Source organism: Sminthopsis crassicaudata, chromosome 1, assembly GCF_048593235.1.
Source record: "Sminthopsis crassicaudata isolate SCR6 chromosome 1, ASM4859323v1, whole genome shotgun sequence".
NCBI lineage: Eukaryota > Metazoa > Chordata > Mammalia > Dasyuromorphia > Dasyuridae > Sminthopsis > Sminthopsis crassicaudata.
In genome coordinates, this window is record NC_133617.1 from 281277061 (window position 1) to 281303218 (window position 26158).

General features: G+C 33.9%; 2 protein-coding genes across 4 annotated transcripts in view; one reads left to right on the forward strand and one right to left on the reverse strand.

Annotated features, from left to right (window-relative positions):
• The window catches only part of TERF1 (telomeric repeat binding factor 1), a 38854-nt gene extending 24646 nt beyond the window's left edge, over nucleotides 1-14208 (forward strand). The window contains exons 8-10 of one of the 3 annotated variants that reach the window (XM_074278873.1): nucleotides 679-776; nucleotides 1671-1807; nucleotides 3577-5204. In XM_074278873.1, the coding sequence (XP_074134974.1) occupies nucleotides 679-776; nucleotides 1671-1807; nucleotides 3577-3666 (325 nt within the window). In that variant the 3' untranslated portion in view covers nucleotides 3667-5204. Of the gene's footprint in view, nucleotides 1-678; nucleotides 777-1670; nucleotides 1808-3576; nucleotides 5205-11966; nucleotides 12054-13004 lie in introns of those variants that run through there. The other 2 variants (XM_074278874.1, XM_074278872.1) reach the window with 2 other exon arrangements.
• A 2199-nt stretch (nucleotides 14209-16407) lies between these two features.
• The window catches only part of SBSPON (somatomedin B and thrombospondin type 1 domain containing), a 50155-nt gene continuing 40404 nt past the window's right edge, over nucleotides 16408-26158 (reverse strand). Inside the window, exon 5 of the mRNA XM_074278875.1 lies at nucleotides 16408-17469. Within this exon, the coding sequence (XP_074134976.1) occupies nucleotides 17352-17469 (118 nt within the window). The 3' untranslated portion in view covers nucleotides 16408-17351. The remainder of the gene's footprint in view (nucleotides 17470-26158) is intronic.

The window sequence follows — 26158 nt, forward strand, 5'->3', positions numbered from 1 at the left end:
AACATTTTTGGAACTTTTCTTATTGTAGAAGATAACACTCACACCTCAGAATCAATCACATTATTCTATCACAATTCCATACACTGCTTTGCTCCCCTATTTTCTCAGTATGCTATGTTTCAAGAACTTCCAGAATAGAGTTGTATTGGTGCTGGCCCAAGGGAGCCAAGCAGTAAAAAGTCCTGTAGTGGAGTGGAAGAGGGGGAGGAAGTTGTGGCAGTAGTCCAGAGTGAGACTAAGGACTAGAGGAAGGCTTATTTGGAGATCATCAGGAAACAAACTAATAGAAATAATCTTTGAGCACAGGAAATACTTGTCAACAGAAGAAGACTGCCTGAATATTACTGGGAGTAAGTATGTATTATAGATTTTTTGAATTAGCTATTTAAATATTTGAATTATCACAGTTTGGAAGTTTGTTGCAATTATAGAAAATAAGCCACAAAGAATCTAGGAGGGGTTGGTGAGAAAGAATTGGAGGGAGGGAGACATGACAGCAACAGTGTCACTGGTGTTGGCTAGGTACCTTAGCCAAGATAGTGAGTATTTGAGTCAATACTTTGAGGTAAAGGGAGAAATATAATTATAAAAAAGATTTGATAAAGCTGTGACTCCATAATTTTACTATATCTTATGCAGGAATAGATTCAATAAGATTCAACATTTTATCTTATTTAGGTCTCATGAATCTCCCTTATCTTTGTCACAAAATAAACTTGAGAACTCAGAGCACCAAGATATTGAGGAAACAAGAATAAAAATAAGGAGTCAAGGAAGTGAGTATGATTTTCTAATACCATAAAATTTCAGAACTAGAAGAGACCTTGGAGATCTTCTTATTCCACCTCCTGTATTGTACAGAAAAGCAAACCGTGGCCCAGATTGACAGAACTTCAGCTTTGAAAACCCAGGTTTCCTAATACTTAGTACTACGCTTTTTCTTTGCTGTGACATGGTGCCTCCATTTTTTTACATCCTTTACCATTGAAATAATTTTTATTTAATTTAAATTTATAGAAAATTATTAAGTTTGTTATTGCTTTTACAAAATGCTTTTTAAATTTTTCCTATAGCTCTACTAAAGCCCTATCTGAGTGTTTTTATTATTGTGTGAAAGTGACTTTAGGTTCTTGAAAGCTTTACCAGTAGAGCACAAGTTTTAATAAGACAAATACAGCACTTTGAGTACAAATAAAGTGATGGACTCATCTGAGGAATGATCCAAGTAAGTTGGGAGAAGCCTAAGATATCAGTAGGTACAAATTAATTTTTTTTTTTTTTGGCCACAACTAAGATGTAGAGGAATTGCAGTCTCAGTATTTATTAGTGAAGGAAATGTTTGTACTGATAGATCTTATTGTCCTTTGCTCAAATTTTATTCCATTATAAAAATGCAAAAATGATTTCTGAAAGGTAATTGATTAATCCCCAGGATGGGGAGGAGGGAGTTGGCTGGGACAATATAATTTATGTGTTTGTAAAATTTTGAAATATCCCTATGTCTTTTTAAAGCTTACATATTTCTACCTTCTTTAAGCATTCTAAAAAGAATTTAATAATTAGAAAAATAATAAGTAAGTTTTGTGCTTTTGCACAATGGTAAGGAAAAAATCTGGGAATCATCTTTAATATTATCCATTTTTGTGTAATAAGAATATTTCTTCTTTTAGGTAAAAGGATCACGCAAAGTCTTAAAAAAAGTAGCAAAAGCACTATAAAACATATAATAACCACTAAAGACAGTAACAAAAACAAGGCAAACAATGAAACAAACACTTCTGAAAGACCTAGACGATGGAAAAGGAGGGTAGGTGTTTCTTAATTCAAATTAAATAAAAAATATTTATGGACATTGTAAATAGGTAAGATAAAAAATACTGCTTTCAAATATACACATCTCAATGTATGGCCCTCAAAAGAAAAAAAGAGAGAAAACTGAGTAAATTATCTTTTAAAGCAGTCAAAAAACATTTGTTAAGTACTACAACATGCACTCTTAATTTGGGGGGTACACAAAGAAAGGCACAAAGCAATCCCTGATCTCAAGAAGCTCACAGTTTCACAAGGGAAATAACATGAAAACATTTACATACAAACTTGATATGTAGAGGAAGGCACAAGCATTAAGGGAAGGATGAGGAATGACTCTTACAGAAGGTAGGTTTTTGATTGAGACTTGCAAGAAATCAGGGAGGGCAGGAGCCAGATATGGAAAACACCCAGTGAAAATGAATGGAGTTGGGAGAAACATGAGGAACAGTAAGGAGAACCATTAAGTGTCAGTAGATCCAAAATAAGTGGAGGTAAGTAAAGTAGAAGACTTGAAAAAGTAGGGACTTGAGTTGGAAAGGGCTTTGATTATTGATGAGAGGACGGATCTGATCCTGGAAGAAATAGGAAGCCACTAGAATTTACAGGAAGCGGGGGAAAGGGTTGCATGACCTGATTTTTGGAAAATTGAATATAGAATAACGTGAGGAGAGATTTGGAGCAGACTGAGTGGCCAAGTTCTTTCAGTAATTCAGGGATGAGTTGAAGAAGATCTCTATCAGGTTAGTGGCAGTATCAGAAGAGAGTAAATATGTAAGAAATGGTGCAAAGGTTAAACTGACAGACCTTGGCATCAAAGTAGGTAAGATGATAAGCTTAGATTTTACACTTAACGTTAACAGTAATAAGAAAGTCATGGAAAGAGAAAAGCTTGGTGGGAGGGAGGGTAATAGTTCGGTTTTGGACATTTTTGGATTTAAGTTGGTTTTTGTGACAAACAGCTTAAGATGTTGCAATAATAAGATGGAAATGCTGTCCTGAACATTTAGAGAAAGGTTAGGGTTGGATAAGTAGAAATGAGAAAGCATGTATCATACTTAATAAATTTGAGTCCTATTTGAAATAGCAGTTTAGCATTGTTATAATAGTTTCAACTTTAGCATGGTATCTCTATCTGTGTCATCGTGAAATTAAGCTAGTGGATAAAGACATTGTGCAAAACTTCCATTACATAGATAATGAGGATAAATGAAAAAGAATAAGCATTTATATAGTACCAAAATGTAAAATATTTCATTTCATTCTTGCAACAATCCTGGGAGGGAATAGTTGCTATTATTGTTTCTATTTTACATTTAAAGAAACTGAGGCAGACAGAGGTTAAGTGACTTACCTCTGAGATCAAATTGTTATAAGTATCTGAAACCAAATTTTAATTTGGGTCTCCTGACTGACAGTCTTGGCAGTGCCTGAGATTATTTGGGGTTGCTTGGTGGTATAGTGGATAAAGTGCCAGGTCTGGAGTAAAGAGGACTTGGTTTCCCGAGTTCAAATCTGGCCTCAGACACTTCCTAACTTTGTGACCCTGGATAATTACTTAACTCTGGTTGCTTCTGTTTCCTTATACATAAAATAAACTCTAGGAAATGGCAAACCATTCCACTATCTTTGCCAAGAAAACCCTAAATGGGATAATGGAGTCAGACAAAACTAAACAACAACTATTAACTTCAGCTCTAGTATTCTTTCTACCATCAGCTGCCTCAAATTTTAACAATTTTATATAGCACTTTTAAATTTTCACAGTGTTTTACAAACGGGAGAATTTTTTTCCTCATGACAACGCTGGGGAAGGTAGGTACTGTTACTGTTTCCATTTTGCAGATGAGAAACTAAGGCAAATAGAGGATAAGTTACTTGGCCAGGGTCATATAACTAATTAGCTGAAACTGAAGATGAATTTGAATGTGGGTATATCACTCAATCTGTGGTATTACTTAGCCTTCTAGTTTGTTGTATTTGGTGATTCCAAATTTAATTTATTATTTACCCATATTAATATGATGAACCAAACATGTTTTCACAAAGTCTTGCTTCTGAAACTTAAACCTTTAAATTTAATCTTCACATATCTTCACTCAGAGAAAGAAACCCATTTAGCTTAATAAACGCCTAAGCTAGAACCAATAGTATCTAGTATCAAGTCAGTAAAAATTTATTAAGCAACCACTATGTGCCAACCACTATCCTAAGTGCTGGAGAAATAAAGAAAGGGCAAAAAGGAAAAAAGAACACATTAAAAAGATACAAGTATGATGGAGGCAATAGCAATCCATCTTTATCTTTTAATTTTGTGTAGTTATTATCCACCATTATTATTATTGTGTATAATAATCCTTTACAAGTCTACTAAAGTACTGCTGCCTTCTTTTGGACATTTTCACAATTTATAAAATAATACCATTTTTTTAATAATTGGAATACCTGTCTTCCTTAGTCTTTGTGCTCCCTACTTAAACATGAGGATCTTCTGATCAGAAATATCTTTGATATGATGCCTTTTAAGCTACACAAGACAGAACACAATAATGTACCTACATGTAACTTTTTGGGTCACCAGCTTTTTTTTTATTTGTGATCAGTCTGTTCCATAATTCACAACTTTTAAAAAACCTGGATTTTTGGAGACAAGTAAGCAAGTTGAGTTTTTGGAAATGTTGAGATATTTCTCAAATGTTCAATCTACTGCCTTACTCTTCTTCAGTTCTAAGCCCAATGCAATATCCATCTATGATAACTAAGATATGGAATATTAATAGATTACTTTAACAACCTCAATAATAATCTATAATCCATCAACATTTTTAAAGCACGTACTATGTGCCAAGCACTGTGCTCAATCTTCATGATTCAATTAGGCAATCCCTAATGTCAAGGAGCTCACAATCTCACAATGATGGGGGGATAGGGACAATAATACACAAAAGGAAGCTTAAAAAGCATGAGGTAGATGAGGGGAGGTATCCGAAACCATGGCATAATAGAGAAGTCCCATAGTAGCCACTTTGGAAATGAGGAAATGCTAATTATACAGATTGCAAGGGGATTGTAGATCTTAGTAAAGAGGTTCTATTATTTTCTAATGAATGCCTGGTCTGCAAAATATTTTGAACAAAAAGAAACATCTAAAGAATGTTATGATCTCTTTCATTTGAACTTTCTACCATTTCTTGTCTGTGAGAGTGGTAAATACCATTGGTGAACATGTATTTATCTTTTCTTCACTTTGTTTCCTGTTGATCAAAGTATCATTGGAAGAATTATCTTTGTGATACAATACAATTAAAGTTTCAGTTTTGTTCTGCTGAAACATTTTCGGAGGAGTAATCAGAAAAAGAAAAAAAAAAAGGCAGGATCTTCCAAGACTGCTAAAATGTAGTCAGCCAGAATATCTTTTTGAAGGCTGGATAACTTCTGTGCATAGATCATAAATATTTGAAAGATTAAATAGGTATTTGGTTATGTAGATGTTTTATCTCACCTTTTGTGACTTATTAATATCATTCATCAAAAGAAGAAATCCAAATGTATTGTAGATCTTAAAAATTATTGCTTTCCAGTTTTTCCTTCCATGCACTGACACTGCATATTCTAGTGTTGTGGATAATATTAAGGAAGCTAAAATTTACTTAAATACTCTATTTAATTCATAATTCTGTTTTTTAATTTTAGAGGATATTTGTTTACATCCCATTTTCCCTAGGAAAATTGAGTTTCATATTCAAGCAGACAATATTGCTCACAATTTGCTCTGTTTCTTAATATTTTGATTAGTGGAATTTGTACCCTAAAAGAAAATTTTGCCATTGCTCTCAAATCAGCAAGGACATTGCATTTACTGACAGAAACATTTTCTTAGCCTCATTTTTGTATCAGTTTTATATCAATTAAATACCTCAAGTTATAATTTACTCTTTCATCCATTTCTGATTGTTCATAGACAACAGTTTGTTGGCACTTTTTAGGTTGAAGTTATTATGGTTGCAAACATCATAGCTTTTTTCATTTTAGTCTTCTAATTTGGTGCCAATATTGAACTTTTCTGTAATTAATTGATTCACCTAGGATTTATTTATTAAGATAACTAATAATCTTTTTTTTTTCATTCTGATGAGACTTTGGCAATTATGTTTTTGTATGCTATTCAGGGTTTTCCATGTCTAGAATCTTCTGACTTTAAAAAACAAATCATTTAGATCACTTTTATTGACTTTTTAACTATATTTGCTGAGAGTAATGATGTTGTCATAATTCTTCCAAAACTAGTGATTAGCTTTGTCTTTGCTGAAACTGTTTGGTCCCAGTGCATCCTGGCTTGTACTTCTAAGTACCACACAGAAATCGAAGCTGTAGGTGCCAGTGTTTCAGTTATTGGATATTTTCTTAAGAATCTGCTTCTTCTTAAATCATATTGTCCCATCTTCAGTCCCTTCTCTAGAATTTTTGAGTTTTGTCTTCATGGATTTTATAATGAACTGTGATCAAGGCTTTTGACAGTATACTTACAGAGTTTCAGAGAACAATAATATTTGGCCTATAACCTGACCCAATACTTTGCCTTTATGGGTCAGTCTGTTCTCATCAACAGATATATTAACACAAAGCTTTATATGTAGTTTCTATATAGAGTTTTCCTTTTTCATTCTGCTAATGCACTGATGGAAAGCTAGATAAATACAAACTATTTTCCAAAAATACAGTTAGAATTTTGGAGTGTGATAACTTGCTTTCATTTGTAACTGATTTAGTAATCTTGAACCATGACTTATTCACTATTCTCCCTTGTGTTGGACTTCATATAATCTTTTATCCTTTATGTTGATATAAAATTATGTTATCTTTATGATTGTCTTTTTCCTAATGGCAATCATCATATGCATCATATCTGCAAGGTGAGATCATCACCTTGTTTGTGAAATGTTTATCAACTTCACTAATTATTCACCTGAGGAATGCTCTGACCTATTCTTTTATTACTACATATGTTCTGACTTATAACAAAAATGATAAATATAGCTCGTTTATTTCTTTTCAATATATCAATTTGTTGAATATCAACAGATAAATTAATGTCTTTAGCCATTTTGAATACGGTGATTCTTAGCACTAGTTTTCTCCCTTCCACTGTCTTCACTGATTAAGTTTGTTACACGTGATTGAAAAGCAGTTTTCCCCCTATTGGGTCTCCGTGTCTAAAGGATTCAGTTACCCCTTGTACATCCTTCTTCCAGGAACGTTTTTGTAGTTGGTTATAACTCTAGTAGACCATTCTCTTGCTAAACTTATGCTCAAAACTTCTTGTTTAATACAAATCAGAATTTGCTGTCTCCAAATTATCACAAGTCTTGTGTAGTTTATTATTAATGTAATTTAAAAAAAAATTCTATCATTCCAGCATCTCTTGTAATTACTATCACATAATTTTCTAATGCTGAAAATGTTATGAATAAAATATAAAAATTTCTGATCCATTTTGATATTAGTAATCTGTAATAGTCTTTGTTTTCCTTTCAATTCAAATACCAGAAAAAATTATGCAAAGTCTGGCCTATTATAACAATTCTCTTATTTTAACAATTAAATTAACAAACTAAATTCAAAAGTTTTTTTTTTTTAATAATTTGGAACATTTTCTTAGTTGTATAGCCTATGACTAAGAATTGGAAATTAAAAGGATGCCCAACAATTGGGAAATGGTTAAACAAGCTCTGGTATATGATTGTAATGAAGTACTATTTTGCTATAAAAATGATAAGCAGAATAATTTCGGAAAAACCTGGATTTACATGAAGAGATGAATAGTGAAATGAACAAAACAGTAACAGCAATATTGTTTGATGAAGAATTGTGAATGACTTAACTATTCTCAGCAAAAGAGTGAGCCAAAACAAAGAACTAATGATGAAACATGGTATCTGCCTGTTGAGAAGGAATTAATATTGAATGAAAACAAACTAAAGCATGCTGTTTTTGTTCTTTCATTTTTTGAATCTTGTACAAAATGACAATATGGAAATATTTTACATAATTGCACATATATAAACTTACCTGCTTACTGCCTCAGGTGTGGGGGAGCTATGAAAGAAAATTTGGAACTCAATTTTTAAAAAATTGTTTTTTAAAATTTTTTGGGGGAAATCATACATTTCAAAACAAAAAAGAACATCTGCACATCTTTTTAGTATGTTTTACTTAACTACTCATAGTTTACAGAGTTGTAGGTGGAAGGCTTTCAGAAGTAATGGGATCCATGGATAGCTTTCAGCAAGTCCATGAATTTAGATGGGAAAAAATTAGATTTTTCAATGTAATTGATTCCCTTTGTAATAAGGCATTTTAAAACATTATTTCACGCTGGAAGTCACAAACTTGGGCTTGCCTTGGAGTTAGAGGTTTAGTACAATGGAAGAAATTTGTAGGGAAGGAATAGCTAGCAGAAGATTTGGTTTAACATATTTTTCCATTGTGGCCAGCAGGTTTTTTGTTTTGTTTTGTTTTATTTTTCCCAAAGAAGGATGATTAAAACAAGAGTTACTTTTTCAATATTTAGACAGTTACTTATTGGTTTCTAGTTAAATGCTTTGCCTATCTAGTTATTAGTGCTGCAGTAGTATAGTCATGTGGTCACCTATACATTATTTAAATATATCTTAACTATTACATGGCGTTACCTATCAATACTAAAATACACTTTTATGGAGGAAAAAAATTATTTTAGGAGGCATTTGTAGGTTTTACCAGACTACCAAAGAGATCTAATACACACATACACACACAAAAAGCTTACAAATCCTTATTCTAAAATAACATTTTAAATAATCATAATTTTTTTTGAAAAATGGTTGGAGAAACTGAATCTTCTTAGTATAAAGAAAATACTTAGAAATCTGGCAGTTGTTTTCATATATATATATATATATATACATATATATATATATATATATATATATATCTGTTAGAATCTCTTTTGGTAGCAGTATTAAAATAATCCCAAAGATCAGGAGTAAAACACTCAAAATGACACATTGTAGTAGTTTTTGTTATAACAGGATTGTATTAGTTGACAGTCTGTAAAATTCATCAAATTCATCTACTGATTACTCTAAATATTGTTTTTTCATTAAAAAAATTTTATTTAAATGACTTTCAGAATAAAATTTTAATTTTTGGTAAAGTCCATGTGTTATTGCTCTATTTCCCCAAAAAATAGCCTTATTTTCTTAAAATTTATGGTTTCATCGAAATAGCTACATTCTCAGAATGAAGTTCTTGACCTTTTTAATCCTATATAATATTTATGTCATTCCATGTATCCATTATAGTAGGCCCACCTGACATGTCAATGGTATTTTTCTTCATTTACCTTGCATTTGTCAAATGATCAGTTCATCTTATCTTTCTGATGGCATCTTTTGAATACTGACTGAATTAAATTTTTCAACTAAACGAGAACCTATTTTTTAAAAAGTTATAGCTTTATTGACAGAACATATGCATGGGTAATTTTTCACAACATTGTCCCTTGCACTCACTTCTGCTCCAACTTTTCTCTTCCCTCCCTCCACCTCCTCCCCTAGATGGCAGGCAGTCTTATACATGTTAAACGTGTTACAGTATATCCTAGATACAATATATGTAATGCAGATCTGTACAATTCTCTTGTTGCACAAGAAAAATTGGATTTAGAAGGTAAAACTAACCTGGGAAGAAAAACAAAAATACAAGTAGTCCACATTCCTTTCCCAGTATTCCTTCTCTGGGTATAGCTGATTCTGTCCATCATTGATCAATTGTAACTGAATTAGATCTCTTTGTTGAAGATATCCATTTCCATCAGAATACATCCTCATACAGTATTGTTGATGAAGTGTATAATGATCTCCTGGTTCTGCTCATTTCACTCAACATCAGTTCATGTAAGTCTTTCCAAGCCCCTCTGTATTCATCCTGCTGGTCATTTCTTACAGAACATATTCCATATCATTCATATGCCACAATTTACCCAACCATTCTCCAATTGATGGGCATCCATTCAATTTCCAGTTTCTAGCCACCACAAAAAAGAGCTGCCAAAAACATTTTGGCACATGTAGGTCCCTTTCCCTTTAATACCTCTTTAGGATATAAGCCCAGTAGTAGCACTTGCTGGATCAAAGGGTAGGTACAGTTTGATAACTTTGGGCATAATTCCAAATTGCTCTCCAGAATGGCTGGATCCATTCACAACTCCACCAACAATGCATCAGTGTCCCAGTTTTCCCACATCCCCTCCAACATTCATCATTATTTGTTCCTATCATCTTAGTCAATCTGACAGGTGTGTAGTGGTATCTCAGAGTTGTCTTAATTTGCATTTCTCTGATTAATAGTTATTTGAAACACTTTCATATGAGTGGAAATAGTTTCAAATTCATCATCTGAAAATTGTCTATTCATATCTATTGACCATTTATCAATTGGAGTCAGTTCTCTATATATTTTGGAAATGAGGCCTTTATCAGAACCTTTAATTGTAAAAATGTTTTCCCAGTTTGTTGCTTCCCTTCTAATTTTGTTTGCATTAGTTTTGTTTGTACAAAGGCTTTTTAATTTGATGTAATCAAAATTTTCTATTTTGTGATCAATAATGATCTCTAGTTCTTCTTTGGTCACAAATTCCTTCTTCCTCCACAAGTCTGAGAGATAAACTATCCTATGTTCCTCTAATTTATTTATAAACTCATTCTTTATGCCTAATCATGAACCCATTTTGATCTTATCTTGGTGTATGGTGTTAAATGTGGGTCCATACCTAGTTTCTGCCATACTAATTTCCAGTTTTCCCAGCAGTTTTTGTCAAATAGTTCTTATCCCAAAAGTTGGGATCTTTGGGTTTGTCAAACACTAGATTGCTAGTTATTGAATATTTTATCTTATGAACCTAACTTATTCCACTGATCAACTAGTCTATTTCTTAGCCAATACCAATGGTCTTGATGACTGCTACTTTATAATATAGTTTTAGATCAGGTACAGCTAGGCTGACTTCGTTTGATTTTTTTTTTTTTTTTATTAGTTCCCTTGAAATTCTTGACCTTTTGTTCTTGCAGATGAATTGTTTCTTGGTTGTCTAATTGGTATAGCCACTAAATAAATAGATTAGGTAATATTGTCATCTTTATTATATTCACTCTGCCTATCCAAGAGCACTTACTATTTTTCCAATTACTTAAATCTGACTTTATTTGTGTGGAAAGTGTTTTGTAATTTTGCTAATCCTGACTTTCCTTGGTAGATAGATTCCCAAATATTTTATGCTATCGACAACAAGAACCCATTTTTAAAACAAATAATCTGTGATAATGAGCAACTGCTGCATTTATCAATTAAGAGTACAAGAATTGTGTTTTTCTCTCCTTTGATTGTGGGGTTCTGCTCATTGTTCAAGATATATCCTAATGGACAAAGGTCTGTGGATAGTTCATTCAATCATTTATTGTAGTCTGAATAAAGAAATTATTTTTCCATTTGTTTTTTCCAATATAGCTTTGTGTCTATAATTCACAAGTGAATATTGATCTCTTTATGAGGCTTTGTTGTATTCTAGGATTGGTGCAGTCTGCACAATGTCATCTACAAATAGGCGCTTCTGGATAATCATATGTAAGGGTATATTTCTTTAATTTTGATGTTATAATGTGACGCAGTTTTCCAGGATGATGGCAAAGACCTTGCTCAAGCATAGATTTCCTTATTTTATGTTTTACTTCATCTCAGAGTCATCAAACAGTTATGTTTGTTACATTTTTTAGGGAATTTTTTGTGTGACAGAGAGTTTAGGGCAACATTTTGCTCTGTTGTATCAAAAAAAATTTTTAAATAGCCAACAAGCAATAAATATTAGAATATAATGTTCTTTATACTTTACATTTTTTTCTGTCATAAAAATCTGCTGTATGATATTTACAAACACTTTCTTGCTCCCATTTCATCCTTCATGAAAACCATTGAGTCTAATAAAAATATTGAGGTAGAAAATGGGCAAATGATTCAGTAATTTTTAATTTTCTAGATATCTTTAAAATGTCATTTTTTAATGCTTGAAACCTTTTCTTAGAAGTTATAAGAATTCTTCTCTCCTTGCTTATTATTATTAGCCTCTTTGAAAATAGTAAAGAGCTTCAAAGTAGCTACTCCTATCTCTTGCTTACTGTCTCATTTGATTACAGCACCATTTTAATAAGGTAATATTTTAGTTTCTCTGTTATTCTATTAGATTTTTTTTAATCCATACTCATAGGCTGTATTATAATACTAGCCACCTGTTCTTTGTAAATATGTTTGGTGCTCCCAGGTCAAAATATATGTGAAAGGATTATCATAAATCTGGACTTCACCAAGTCCACTTAACCAAGAAGGTGATCAAAGAATATTTTATAATTCCTCTTTCTATCAGAGAAAATAACCTTTTAACTGAAATATGTGTAATCTTAGAGGTAAATATTTTTAGAAACTGATCATAAGCTAATTATGCAGAAAAGTTCTCTTTAAAAATGTAGTGTACCCATATTTGATGAGCTCCTTTTGGTAATACTATTTAGTATTTGATATTAATATAGATTCCTAATTTTTCTTTGATATGAAAATTTTATCACATGGGGGTGAAGGGAGGGAGAAAAAGGAGGAATGACTTGATTAACAATAGTAAAGAATATGCAGCTACTGGAAATAAGTATTGTTTATTGTAATGAATGAATCCTATAGTTGTTTTTGGATATTGAAAGTAACTATACTGTACAAAAATTTGTATACCTGAGTATGATGTGGTAATTGTTTGTGGTTGCTTAATTTCTTAAATCCATTTTATTGCTCAGAAAAGGAAAAATCCTTAGTTTTAGGGATCTGTAGCCATAGTTTTTTGGGCTTTGTTTTTAAAGAATTTGAAATGCAGATCTCTGAATCTTTTTAATATATTACTGCTGTGGTCTCTACTGATTACAATGACAGTTACAATTCTTCCAACAACACTATGCTGAAAGAATTATAGTTTACATACATTTAATCCAAAAAATTTATTTTAAATCACCCAAATTATTGGAATTGGATAGCAATAGAACATCAAGAAAACTAGAAATATACATAATAAGAAACTAAGAACAATAGTGTGAACTTTCTTTCTCTTATTTTTGTCGAAGGCATGGAGTTCGGATGAAGACCAGAAACTGAAATCAGGGGTGAAAAAATATGGAGAGGGATGTTGGCAGAAAATTCTCACAAGTTACGCATTCTGCAGTCGAACAAATGTTATGTTAAAGGACAGGTGGCGGACTTTGAAGAGGTTAGATTTAGTTTCTTAAGGCAGTGAAGACTGAATGTGTTTATAAAAGATGGGTTAAATGTGGAAAAGCACCTAAATCAATTGGTTTGCTTTAAACATTTGGTGTTGATGTATTTTGAAACTTTTAAATGTTTTGGTGTGATAGTATATTTTTCTGTAGAACAAAGTTATTGGACAAGTTTCTTAGTACTTTGTCTTTTTTGTACCAAGCCACATATTGTTATCCTGTTCATTTTAATGTAGAATAGTCTGGAAAAAATCTGCCAAACAAAATTTGGATATTTTGAGTCTCTAAACAATTATGTCCTGCTAAGATGCAATTGCTTGACGTTAGGGCATTAGTGTGTCGCTTAATTTTCAAAACCTCATTCATAAAATGTACAATGTTTACTTCTGTTCATTGTATGTTTTCATAAAAGGAGGAAGGTTGAAGGTAATAAATTAAATATTTAAAGTAACATAATATTGGCTAATAAATTTTCTATGACATTGTTTTGACTTTGTTATGCTAGACTTTTAACTTAAATGCTAAGCTTGACTTATGTAATATTCTATATATTACATATTCTATGTGTAATAATACATCATAAATATCAAATCTTTGATTTTATTTAACATAGGACCAGCCAAGTGTATTAATTGTCCTAGAAACATTTGAATTCTGATCAAATTGGTAACTTTAATATCACTTAGGTGAAAAGTGATTAGAATAACTCTTGGAATCATTATCACTTGTTTTGTTCACCTCAAGCATTATCTTCATGTCATGGTCAGTGAATATGTAGAATCACTTCATTGTATGCATGGTAAATGCATCAAGCTAGTTGGGCTAGCTAGAATGTTTTTCTTTGTTAATCTATCAAACCAGGAAAAAAATAACATGTCAAATTTATTTATGGTAATTCTAGAATTGCATTGCAAGTTATTAGGGATTGGAATTTGTAAATTGGATGTAAGAAATATTAGAGTATTTGTGTGTTTTTTTCCATTTTCTGTTTAAAAATTGAGTCAACCCTTCTACTGCTGGAATTGTATATTACTAAATAAAAAATTGAAATCCACATATTGTTGCCAAGTATATGAATGGGCAGAAATTCAGATAGTTAACAGGACTGAGTTGCCTGATTGAAACTGACTTCTTAACATCCTCTGCTTCATTCGACTTAGGTAATAGCACAGCACAAGAGTTCTTAACTTTTTTTTTTCCTTAGGCCCCTTGGGTAATTTGAAACCTAGTGCTTGCTATATGCTGTCCTAAGCATAGCTGCTAAAAAATAAATTCAAATGAAGCTTATGTTTTAATAGTGGAAGATATGTACACAAAAGGAAGCTGAAAGTGTTACATACCCATGTTAAGTTAAAAGTATACTCGGTAGTTTTTGGAGAAGATGATTTAAGTTTGTATATTTGAGATTTGGTTAAAATTCAGTCTTTCTTACTTTTAAAACCAGCATGCTATCCACTGTGCCACCTAGGTACCTCTACCAGTGCACTGTTGTCAACACAATTTGGATCATATCACTTCTCAAACTGTTCAGTTGTCATCTTATCCCTGCAGCATAAAATACACTCTACAGCCTCATTTTGAGGATCTCCACAGTCTCCACCATTTTCTTTTCACCTTTATTTCATCTCTTCAAGGATTATCTTCTAGATAAATTCAACTAATAAATGTTCTGTATTATCTTACCTTCATGTTTTTATGTACACCATCTACCAAATACTAATAATCTTTCTTCAAGATATAACTCAGACGCAACCTTTTAAAAGAAACCTTTCTTCATTTCAGCTCCCCTTCAGAAAGTAAGTGCTCTCCATTTTTTTTTTTTTTTTGAAGCATGTTAGGTCTACTTTCATCCTGTTCATTTGTGTGTATGTATCTTCCCCACTCCCCAGATTGTCCTTTAATTTAGTAATGGTAGGGACTGACTTTTTTTTTACCTTTTTATTTTCTGCAACTTTGAACTATATCCAATAAACTAATAAATTGCATACCCTTCAACCAAGCAATGATACTACTAGGTCTCAAACCAAAGAATGAATTTTTAAAAAGTACCCACTCCTAAATGTAGTGAAGCAACTTCTTTTATAGTGGCAGAGAATTAGAATTTGAGGGGATACTTATTATTTGGGGAAATGAATGAACTAGTTATGGTATATATGAATGTTTTTGTAAGAAATTGTAAGGGTATTTTTATGAGTCAAGCCCAGAGCAAACAGGAAGTTTGAGCGACCCAGAAGTAATTTCTGTGGCTTGGGACTGTCCCATGGGTGGGATCCCAGCCATATAGAGATAGCTTCTTAGCAAGAGATGGCTCCCTCTCTGATTGGCTTTGTGTGTGACCTCACAGACCCTTTTTAAGCCATCACAGCAGGAGGTCACTCTCTATCCTGGAGTATCTGAGCCAAGTGAGGTAAGGAGGTTGGTAGTGAACACATGGGTCTCTCACAGACCTGGTGTTCACTTGGGAGTTAACAGGTCAGGGCATTATGTGAGCAAATATAATAAAGACTCTAAGATTGCACATGGCTATTCTTGAGCATGCTATCGGTTATTAAACTATGATTAAAGAAATCATAGCCAGAGACCTCTGAAGACCTCCGAGGAGGTGAGTCAGGTAAAGTTAGGTGACACTGCAAAGGTCAGTGGCCAGAGGATTCTCTGACACCTTGGGAATTAGGAGAGACTGGCAATGTAAAATACGGAGTAACGCTAGGGCATTCGCAAATGAAGTGACTGCCCAGGGTTAAGTAATAAATTACAAGAAATAATGAAGGGGATAGTTTCAGAAAAACAAGGATTTGCAAGAAATCATGTGAAGTATAAGAACAATTCCTACAATAAAGATTTTGGGAAGACATCATCTGTGAAAGACTAAAGAACTCTGATTTGTTCATTGTTCATCCTTTACTCTCTTTGATATCAGGAAGGTGTCTTGACTTTCAAGTGAATTACATTTAAGTAAGGGAGAGTTATATAAAGTCATCAGTCTCATTCTCTCCTCTAGTCATCAGACACTAATGGTAAAACATAGGTCAAAATGATTGGCAATGGTCAAGTAGAAACAACACAGAACATCAGTTTGAGATGTCCACTCAGCATAAAGAAATTTTCTTTATGTTTATATTGGCAGTTACATAGCACAGAGGAAAGAGCACTGGGCCTGGAGTTAAGAAAACCTGAGTCATTGGCACATAGAATGATATAAGCATTAAAGGTTGGGATTCAATCATGTGAAGAATTCACAATGGTCATTCTCTTTGGCAAAAGGTAGGTTTATTTAAGAGAAGAGGTACAGACAAAACGAAGAGATACAGTAGACACCAGGAGTGGTAAATATTAAATAGAATTGGGAAAGCATATAGGTAACAAGAAAAGGGGTTTTAACAATTAATGGAAAAGACAAGTTCCCTAGTAGAATTCACAATTAAACCAAGAGAAGGGGAACATTACATGAAGTTGGAGCATGCCCTAAATTCATCGAGTTTAGTACCCTAAAAGAGTTGACTGTAAGGAGAAAGACACCATGATCTATACTGGGGAATCAGAGGAGAAACACCATGAAGCATGATGGCGGGATCAGAGGAAAGATACACCAGGCAGTGTGCTGTGGTGAGCTATAATTCCAAGGCAGATTCAACAAAAATGGCATAAACCATGGAAAGTTTTATAGGGGAAATTTAACCACAGGGGTTTGACATAACTTGGATTTCTTGACTGTACAAAGCAAGACAGGGGCCATAAGATTAAGTTGATCCCATCCAGTGCCCTTCCTGCTGGCTTCAGAGAGCAATTCTATCAATATTTCATTCTTTCTCTGCCATCCACACCCATTTATTTAGGACCTCATTATTCCTGATGATTTAGGAAACTCAAAGGAGATTTTTTGACATGGAAAAAAATCTTAACATGAAGTGTAAATACTCTGGTTGGATGTGGGACAATAACTTCAATGCAATACAAATGTGCATCATGTGTGTCTCATAGACTTCCTACAAGGAGATTCTGTAGAAGTATCTAGTAATAGTCCTCTACTTTTAAGACATGGCTTCTATGCCACAATTCCCTTCTTTATTCTTTATTTTCATCAAAGTATCACAAGTGTTTAGCACACAGCAAGTAATTTTTAAAGATTTGTGAAATGTATTAAATGTTCCTTATGATATTAAAAATATTTACATGTTTTAAAAAATTGTTTATGCTTTAAATAAAAATGAAACTGTGCACAGCTGGACAGGAGCAGTGGTCCACTCGCCGAACTTTTTTCCATGTTCCTTGACATCGAGGATTACCAATTGCTTGCCAATGAAGAGTCTGATTTCTGAAACAATATTTTTTTTCAAATGTCACTAAACCAGATAAAATTTGATGTTAATGAATACATATTACTTACAAAGTTGATTATTTTTGTTGATTGAGAGCTGACTTTTTAAACATTCACATATAAATTTTATGGTTTGTAGTTATCACTAAGGAGAAAAATATTCCATGCCTTGATTTCTCCATACTTCTTACACATTCATGGACTACAGTAAGTAGTCCTTCATTCCTTCCAAATCTGGCTTCTGGGTACAAGAATTATGAATTAACATTATTAGAAGACTGAACAAAATTTTTGCTTAACTTGATTTTGTTGCATCCAGGAATAAAGGTATTTATTGGACAAAGCTAAGGAGAAAGAAAGCAATGGACCAGTGACTGGTCATGCATGGCTACAGTCAGCCTTGAACATCTCAGGACTGGGCCCCAAGCTTCCTGGGACTCCGTTCTAAGCCACCACAAAGGACTCTGAAGAACCAATACCACAAGTTTCAAAGATCCAGAAGGACCTAAGTGGGGGTAATAGTGACCCTGGAAAAGTTCAGGTCTAGCCACCAGCCAGAGCAGAGAGCAAAGCCTGGTCCTAGCACAAGCTCCAGTTCAGTAACTAAGGCTAGACACATGAATAAACTGGAAGAAAATACTGATCATTAAAAATTTTAATAAATGCCCAAATACCTAAAGACACCCAAAAATCCAACCTAAAAGGATAATGACTTGCTAACAACTGAAACCAACCATTCATGTGGGAGGGAAATTGTAGTCTCTAATGACTATATGAATATCTAGAAGAAATGAAGCATGGCATAATGAAATAAAATCTTGGGGAAAGAATAAGAAGGAAAGGGCATAGAAAAGAAAATAGTATACAAGTAATGGACTCCCTGAAAATTATAACTGGCCAACAAAACCAATGACTCTGTGAGAGTAAGAAATAGAACAAAATTAAAAGACTGAAAAAATAGAAAATATATCTGACAAAAACAACTCGGAAATCTTGTCAGATGGATAAGATTTCAGAATCACTGGATTTCCTAAAAACTTTTTTTTTAATGAGAGCCTGGACATTGTATTTTAAGAAATCATAAATGACAAAATTATCCAACTCTATTGTAACTAAAAACTAAAGTGGAAAACTAGAAAGACTATACCTTTTGCTTCCTTTGTGAAATCCCAAAAGAAAAGGCCTCAGGAATGCCAGCCAAAATCCACATCAAAAAAATACAGCATGCAGAAGGAAAGGAATTTGAGGACAGAAAATCACAAAAGTAGTGTAACTTACTATATATAGTAGGAAATATTGAAATAAAACACTGCCAAAGAGATGGAGCCACAATAGAAGAGTAACAAAAACATGGTGACCAATCCCCCCCCCCCAAATAAAGGATATAAAAGAATGTCAAAAATACACCAGACCAAAATCTGATGGAGAAATCCATGAGTCATTTTTTCCAGTTCTGATCTCTATGTGGAAACTGCAGATACTGGAAAAGGTATCTTTCCAGAAGCTGTATGTGGGGAAATAATCCAGTGCTAGGTGAAGCTGCGTACCAGGGCAAGAAGAGCACTTCAAAAAAGGTGCCAAGTAGCAGCTTTGTTCACTATGAAGTACCTGGTCACAGTTTCAAAGTAAACTGAGCCAAGCAGCAGTGGTACAGCTCAGAACTCAGGAGGAGAGCAGGGTCTTTGCACCAGCTTTTAGGCCGGTCTTAAGCTTGCAAAACAATAACCAGGATAATATTTCTAGATCAAAAGGAAGCTTTCTGTTCTATTACTCTAAACCAGCAGAGCTTCCCAAATGGCTGAGTTAAGCAGCAGTCTATTGTTCTCAGAATCAAACTCATCAGGAACTTGTAGAACTCAGGAGACTGGTTGGTTGGTTATTCTTCTCAAAAAAGACTAACCTTACTATGCAAGGTACAGTGTGTTTGAATGAGCAGACCAATATGGGCTTGGAAGAGGTTCCAACACAGTCCGGCACAAAGAGTCCACATGAATATTTGGAGTGGAGATATCTCCAAATTTGCACATCTATTTCTTCTGAGCTACTGAAATTCTGCTTTGTTCAGAGATCAGAGCACCTTTTTGATGAAGGCATGCCATGTTGCTTGGGTGTGCATTTGATTCCAAAGTTCTTCAGAGAGAGACTTTGAGAATATTGTTGTAGCACCATATAATTGCTTGCCTTGCATGAGTTCTCTAGAAAAGTCTTTTAGGCAAACGTATTTGGCATCTGAACAATATGGCCAGCACATTGGAGTTGGGTTCCCTGCAGTAGAATTTGAATGCTTGGCAGTTTAGCTTGATAAGGATCTCAGTGTCTGGTAGCTTATCTTGCCAGATGATCTTCTGAATCTTCCAAATCTTCCTAAACCAATCAAATGGAAACAGTTTAGTTTCCAGGTAGGGTACCTTTATACTGTCCAGATTTCATAGATGTCCAAAAACCAACTTTTCTTCCACTTTTGTCTTGGCTTTTAGTCTTTTCAAGTTTAATAATTACCATCAGTGTTGTAGTTGATATTGAAACCACTTTCATTCTCATTTAAAGCATCTGACAGCATTGCTGAGAACAACATGGTAAAAAGCATGGGAGCAAGCATATGTCCCTACTTCATTCCATTGGTAACAGGAAAAATGCAAGACCATTGCCCATTATGCAGAACCTGGTGAGCATGCCATCATGAAACTGACATGAATACTGATGAACTTGTCTGAGCATCCAGATTTTGCCATAATTTTCCCCCAGTGCCTCATGACTGACAGTATCCAAGGCCTTGGTCAGATCGATGAATGTTGTATGTAGAACCCTGTTGGTTTCTGGCATTTCTTCTGGAGTTGTAGGGGCAGCCCACACCATTTCAACCATTTCTTGGCCCTTTCTGAAGTCACACTGGACCCTAGGTAGATGACCATCTTCCAGATTCATCCTTTAATAAACCTATTGAGGACTCTGGCAAGAATCCTGCCAGCAAGGATTAAGAAAAAAACACACTCCATAATTATCATAGGATTACCTACTTCCTTTACCTTTGTATTGATAGACAATAGAGGCATCCTTGAACTCCTGGGGGATGATCTCTTGCCATATAAACCAAGATATTTTAGTCATCTTTTGTGTGAGCATTAGACCCCCCCCCCCATGTTGTAAAGCTCACCTGGAATAAAACCAGCACCAAGAAGAGGCAAATAGTGTTCAGAACATCTTCACGTGAAAATTTGGCTAGAGAGGAATTGATTTCAACCTGAGCTTTACAGTCAGTGACTTTAGTATTGACTGATGATAGTCTGTTAAGAACACCATGAAAGTAGTCAGCTATCTCACCAATATAATTTCCTTATCACATAATCAGGATGGTTCCATTAGTACTGAGCTGCTGAGGTACACCACAGGTCTTTGGGTCATAAGTAGCTTTCAGGGCATCATAAAAGCACTTTGGATTGTTACCAGCATAGAACTGAATTTCAACTGCCTTCTTAGTGAATCCTGTGTTTCTCTAAGCTTCATATGTACTTTACTTTTGATGGAGTTAAATGCTGCTTTATTAGAGATAGATGAATTCCTCTGCTGATAAATTCTATGGAGTTCTCATTTTTCATTCAGCAGCTTCTGAATTTCCATATCATTCACAAACTAATCTTGATGTTTGTTCTGGCTGGGATGAATAAATGCAGTGCTGTGCACCAAATCTCTGAAAGCTGCCCACTCATTTTCTTTCACTGTTGACAATTATGTGTTGACTCAACTTTGCTCCAAGTTACCAATTTGTGAAAAATCCCTCTAATCTGCTGACATTAAGTCTGTCGTGGAACTACCACTTTCGTTGAATGCAAATATTTAAGCTTGATCAATCCAGCACTCTGCATCACACACTGCCTTTATCACTCTCACCTCCTATCTCTTCTCCTTACTATGGCATTAAATGCCAATGTTTGCTGTGATAGTGAATCCATGACATTTTGTTACATTTAGGTAAACAGAAAACAGACTCCATTCCTTTAAAAGACTCCCTGATAGTCTGTGCCTAGTCTTGCATTAAAACCACCCAGAATTATAAGCTTTTCCTCTTTTGCTATATTGATAATGAGAGTTGCTAGAGCTTCATACATTTTTTTTCTTTAACTTAATTCAGGTTTGTCATAGTGGAAGCATATGCATTGAGTATGGTGACATAGCACTTTCCTGCAAGTGACATTCTCATTTTCATGAATCTGTCATTACTTCTCTTGGTAGACATTCAAGCTTGTTGACTAGATTAGTTTTAATTGCAAAATCTCTAGACCATCTTAATGATGCTCCCTTTCACTGTGAGCACATCAAAAAACGTGTACAGCTCCCACGTGGGTAACTGAACTTCATTTGCTAGCCTTGTTTAACTCAGAGCTACTATTTGGATTCATTATCTGCTGAATTCTTTCACAAGAACTGTTTGTCATTAAGGTCTACTGACTTTTGTATTGTCCATAAGTGTATGTACACACATTCCATGTACCAGTGCTGAGTGGAATTATCTTTGCAAAAGTTTTTGTACATTTTTTGTGTGTTTTTGATCACAAGACGGGATCCCCACCTGCCATTGGCAAGCCAGCTAAAATTGGATGAAGCAAACAATTTTTAGGGCACCTTCTCTAGCTAGCCCTTTCCTCATGCCAGGCAGTGAACAATGCAAGCCTTTAAAAAGGCTCTTCAGACAGCCAGGGGGCTGTTAAATTCCTTGGTTACTTCAGCAGTACAGACCTGAGAAAAGACATGAAAGGAGTTGGGAAGAGTGGGCATCAGAGGGACTTCACTCTTACCTGAACCAGACAAATTTGGATTGAACGTCGAAACACAAATAAAGTATAGAAATATATCAAACCCAAAGGAGGAAACAAGAGAAGATGGTGGGACAGGAAGTTTTGAAGAGGGAAAGATAATAATTGCAAACAAAATTAATTTTATTCTAAAGGGATGATTAAAATGAAAAGGAAAATAAATGGAAACTAAGAGGGTTCCTAATTATTGGGGAAAAAAGTATATGAATATAATGAATTTTCACTTTAATGAAGAAAGATGATTTCAAGAAAGTCCTGGGAAGTAGGAACTGATATAGAGTTCATTCTATATCAAACAAAATTGGCAGGAAATTTTATATAATGACAACTTTGTAAAGAAAAATAACTTTGAAAGATTTGAGAACTGATTAAAGCAATGAAGAAGTACATTTCAATGGATCTCCTGATCAAGCATTTTGCTTACCCAGTTTAGATATACAGAAAGATTAGAATTAAGTATCAAGAGAGAGAGACAAATTTTAGACCTAGCTAGCCTGTGGATTTGTTTTAATCTACACAGCCAGGTTGATTTGGTTGGTTGGTTTTAATGGGGATGAGGGTGATCAGAAAGGAAAATAGTATAGCAATGGTGAAATCTTTTTCTAAAAAGAAAAGATAAACCATTTAAACTTTTTTTTCTGAAGCAATTGGGGCTAAGTGACTTGCCCAGAGTCACACAGCTAGGAAGTATTAAGTGTCTGAGGTCACATTTGAACTCAGTTCCTCCTGACTTCAGGGCTGGTGCTCCACCTAGCTGCCCCCATTTAAACATTTTTAAATAAAAACAGGAGAACAGGAAAATTGAGATAAGTTGGACTGTTCTGAAAGCAATGTTTAATGTATGATATTTTTGAATACACTGGACAAATGTAACAATAAACTTCAATAGCCCATCCCACATATCCATATATTTGGACTGAAAAAAGTTTTAATTTGAGTTTTTAAAATAACTTTATGAGTAGTAAGGAATAAAATGATGATGATGATGATGATAATCGGCATCATAAGACAGTAGAATTGGGCTCAATGCCAACACTGGGGTTCAAGTCTTTTTCTCTGACATGTGCCAACTCTATGATCTTGAGCAAATCACTTAACTACAGTATTCCAGGAATCTGTAAAAAGTTTCATTAATAGAGTTTCTTCAACTGGGAATTCTTTATACCAATGAATTTACAGGTCCTATTGCTAATAATAATAACTAACAAATGTAGTTATTCTGTTAAGATTTGTAAAGTTCTACGTTATCCTATTTGATCCTCACAACAATCTTGTAAAGTAAGTACTACTTCATTTCATAAATGAGAAACTTGAAAATAGATAAGCATCTTGTTTAAGAATTTCACAGTTAATAAGTTGCCTGAGGCAGGACTTGGATTCAGGGTTTCCCTAACTTTAATATCAGTGCTCCATCACAGTGTCAATGAACAAAGTATGGTAGACAGCAGTTTTGGATGAAAAAAATCTGGAGTTTTAGTGGATCGTAAATTAAATATGAGACAATAATACAAACTGATTACCATAAGCTTCATTAAAAGAAGTAATCTATCTAGGATTAAGAATATGAAAATAATACCTGCTAATATGTTTATATATCATATTACTTTCTTTTCTCATTTCATCAATACTTTTTCTTACTTCATATTAATTTTTATATACCCTTTCCCTATCCAGCTAATTTTATCCAAAAGACTTGGAAGAACAAAAAAAAAAATACATTTCACTAAAAGAAGTTGTACTGAACTTGATCTAGCAATATATACTTTGTTCCATATTCCAGAGTTTCTCCCATCTCTAATTACAGAAAGGAGGTATAATTCATGAATATTTCAAGAAGTAAGAGGTGTTGGATATTGTGAGCACTGAATGTTATTACAAATATTGGGTCCAATTATGTTTTAAAAGACAGAAACTACTTATTACTGATATGGAAATTATTCCTGAGTTAACAGTGCAGTCAGATTTTAGACCAAAAAACAAAATAATTGCAAAACTAGAATGAAAATGAGCAAAAGTATATAAATTAAAAACACCTCCAACTTCACCTATTTAAACAATTTATTGGTGCTTAAAAGTGGCAATATATGTATTGACACCAATACCAATTAAAACAATTTCATACAGACATTTTACTAGTGTACATTAATTGCCATGATAAGGGGAAAAAACAATTTGGAAACTGCTTTAACCAGTGAAGGTTTGATCTTATTGAGAAAGACACATGGCATCCAAGGGCAATAATGACTTAGAATATAAACAAATTTTTTATAAATATAATAAACATATTTCCATGTAAAAGTTTACATGGACTGAAAGTGAAAGGCTTTGAGTAATACCACCTCATAAACAAGAACAGAGAAACAAGCTTTAAATAAGCTTGGCAAAAGATGCAATTAAATAAATTATTATGAAGGCATTTAAAGATATAAGAGCTTGAAAAGGTGTAGATAGAGAAAAGATAGCTGAAGGTTTTTATAACAAATTCTTTTTCCACTTAAGACGCTGAAGTCCCTACATCAAAGTATAGCATCACAGTCCTGGATGTGCTAAATTAAGAAATAGAAATAGCATTCAAATATAAAGATGTCACTGTCACCGGGTCAAAAAGTACATGGTGGGGCATAAGGTGTAAAAAGACCAGAAAGATGTCTAAGGGAGAGCTAAGTTATGAAAATCTTTGAACACCAGAGAATTTTATATTTGGCTCTGGACTTTGTATAGAGCCAATAGAGTTTACTGAGTGGGATGGTAACATTGTCAGATTTGTGTGTTAAGAAAAATCACTTATTACAAGCCAGTTCCAGTGGTCTTGAGATTAAGAGAACAATTTGCACCCAGAGAGGGGTGCAAATTTTCACATTTTCTATTTTGTTTGCTTACATTTTGTTTTCTTTCTCTTTTTTTCTTTTTTGATCTGATTTTTCTTGTGCAGCAAGATAATTGTGGAAATATGTATAGAAAAATTGAACATATTTAACATATTGAATTACTTGCTGTCTAGGGGAAGAGATGAGGTGTAAAGGGCTGAAACTGAGATGCACTTGAATTGCCAAGCACTTGAGGCTAATTACCAATTGGATAATACTCTATTATGCTTGGAGAATGGCCCTGCCCAACTTTTCTGTGCTGGCTCCATCTGTGGGTGTAGACAGAAAAGTGTAAGAGGGATCAGAGGGTGGAGTAAGACAAGCGGGATTGACTTTTTGGCAGTGGAGAGAGAGAAAAGAGGTGAGGGGATTCCTGTGTCCATTTCCTCTCATTTCCACCAAGAATAAAGATCAAGGATTTTTGCTGATCCTGACTCTGGCTGATTCTAAAGTATCTAGGGTGCTAACTCGGTCTTTGCAGTGAGGGGAAGGGAGGATTAAAAAATTTGGAACACAAGGTTTTGAAGGGTGAATATTGAAAACTATATGCATCTGTTTTGAAAATAAAAAGCTTTTAAAAATAAAATAAAGATGTAAAAAAATAAAATTTTAAAAAAAGGAAAAATTACTTCTAACTTAAATAGATCAACCAGCATTACATTAGAGAGAAGATGAGTGATGCAGTATTAAAGGAGACAAGGGCATGGACATTGAGAAGGTGAAAGTGACAGGCCTTTGAAATAGATTGTTTGCAGCAAATGATGATGGATTGAGAGGTTTCAAGCCTGGAGGACTAGGGGGATGGAGGTGCCATTGACAGTAATCTACAAGTTTAAAAGTGGAGGCAGGATTTGGGGAGAAAGATAATTAGTTCAATTTTGGGTGTGTTGTGTATAAGATGTCTAGAAAACATCCAGTTAAAGACATCTAAATAAGAGGTAACTGAAAATTTGAAATTGGAGGTCAGTAGAGAGATTAGGGCTGGATAAATAGATTAGAAAGATATCA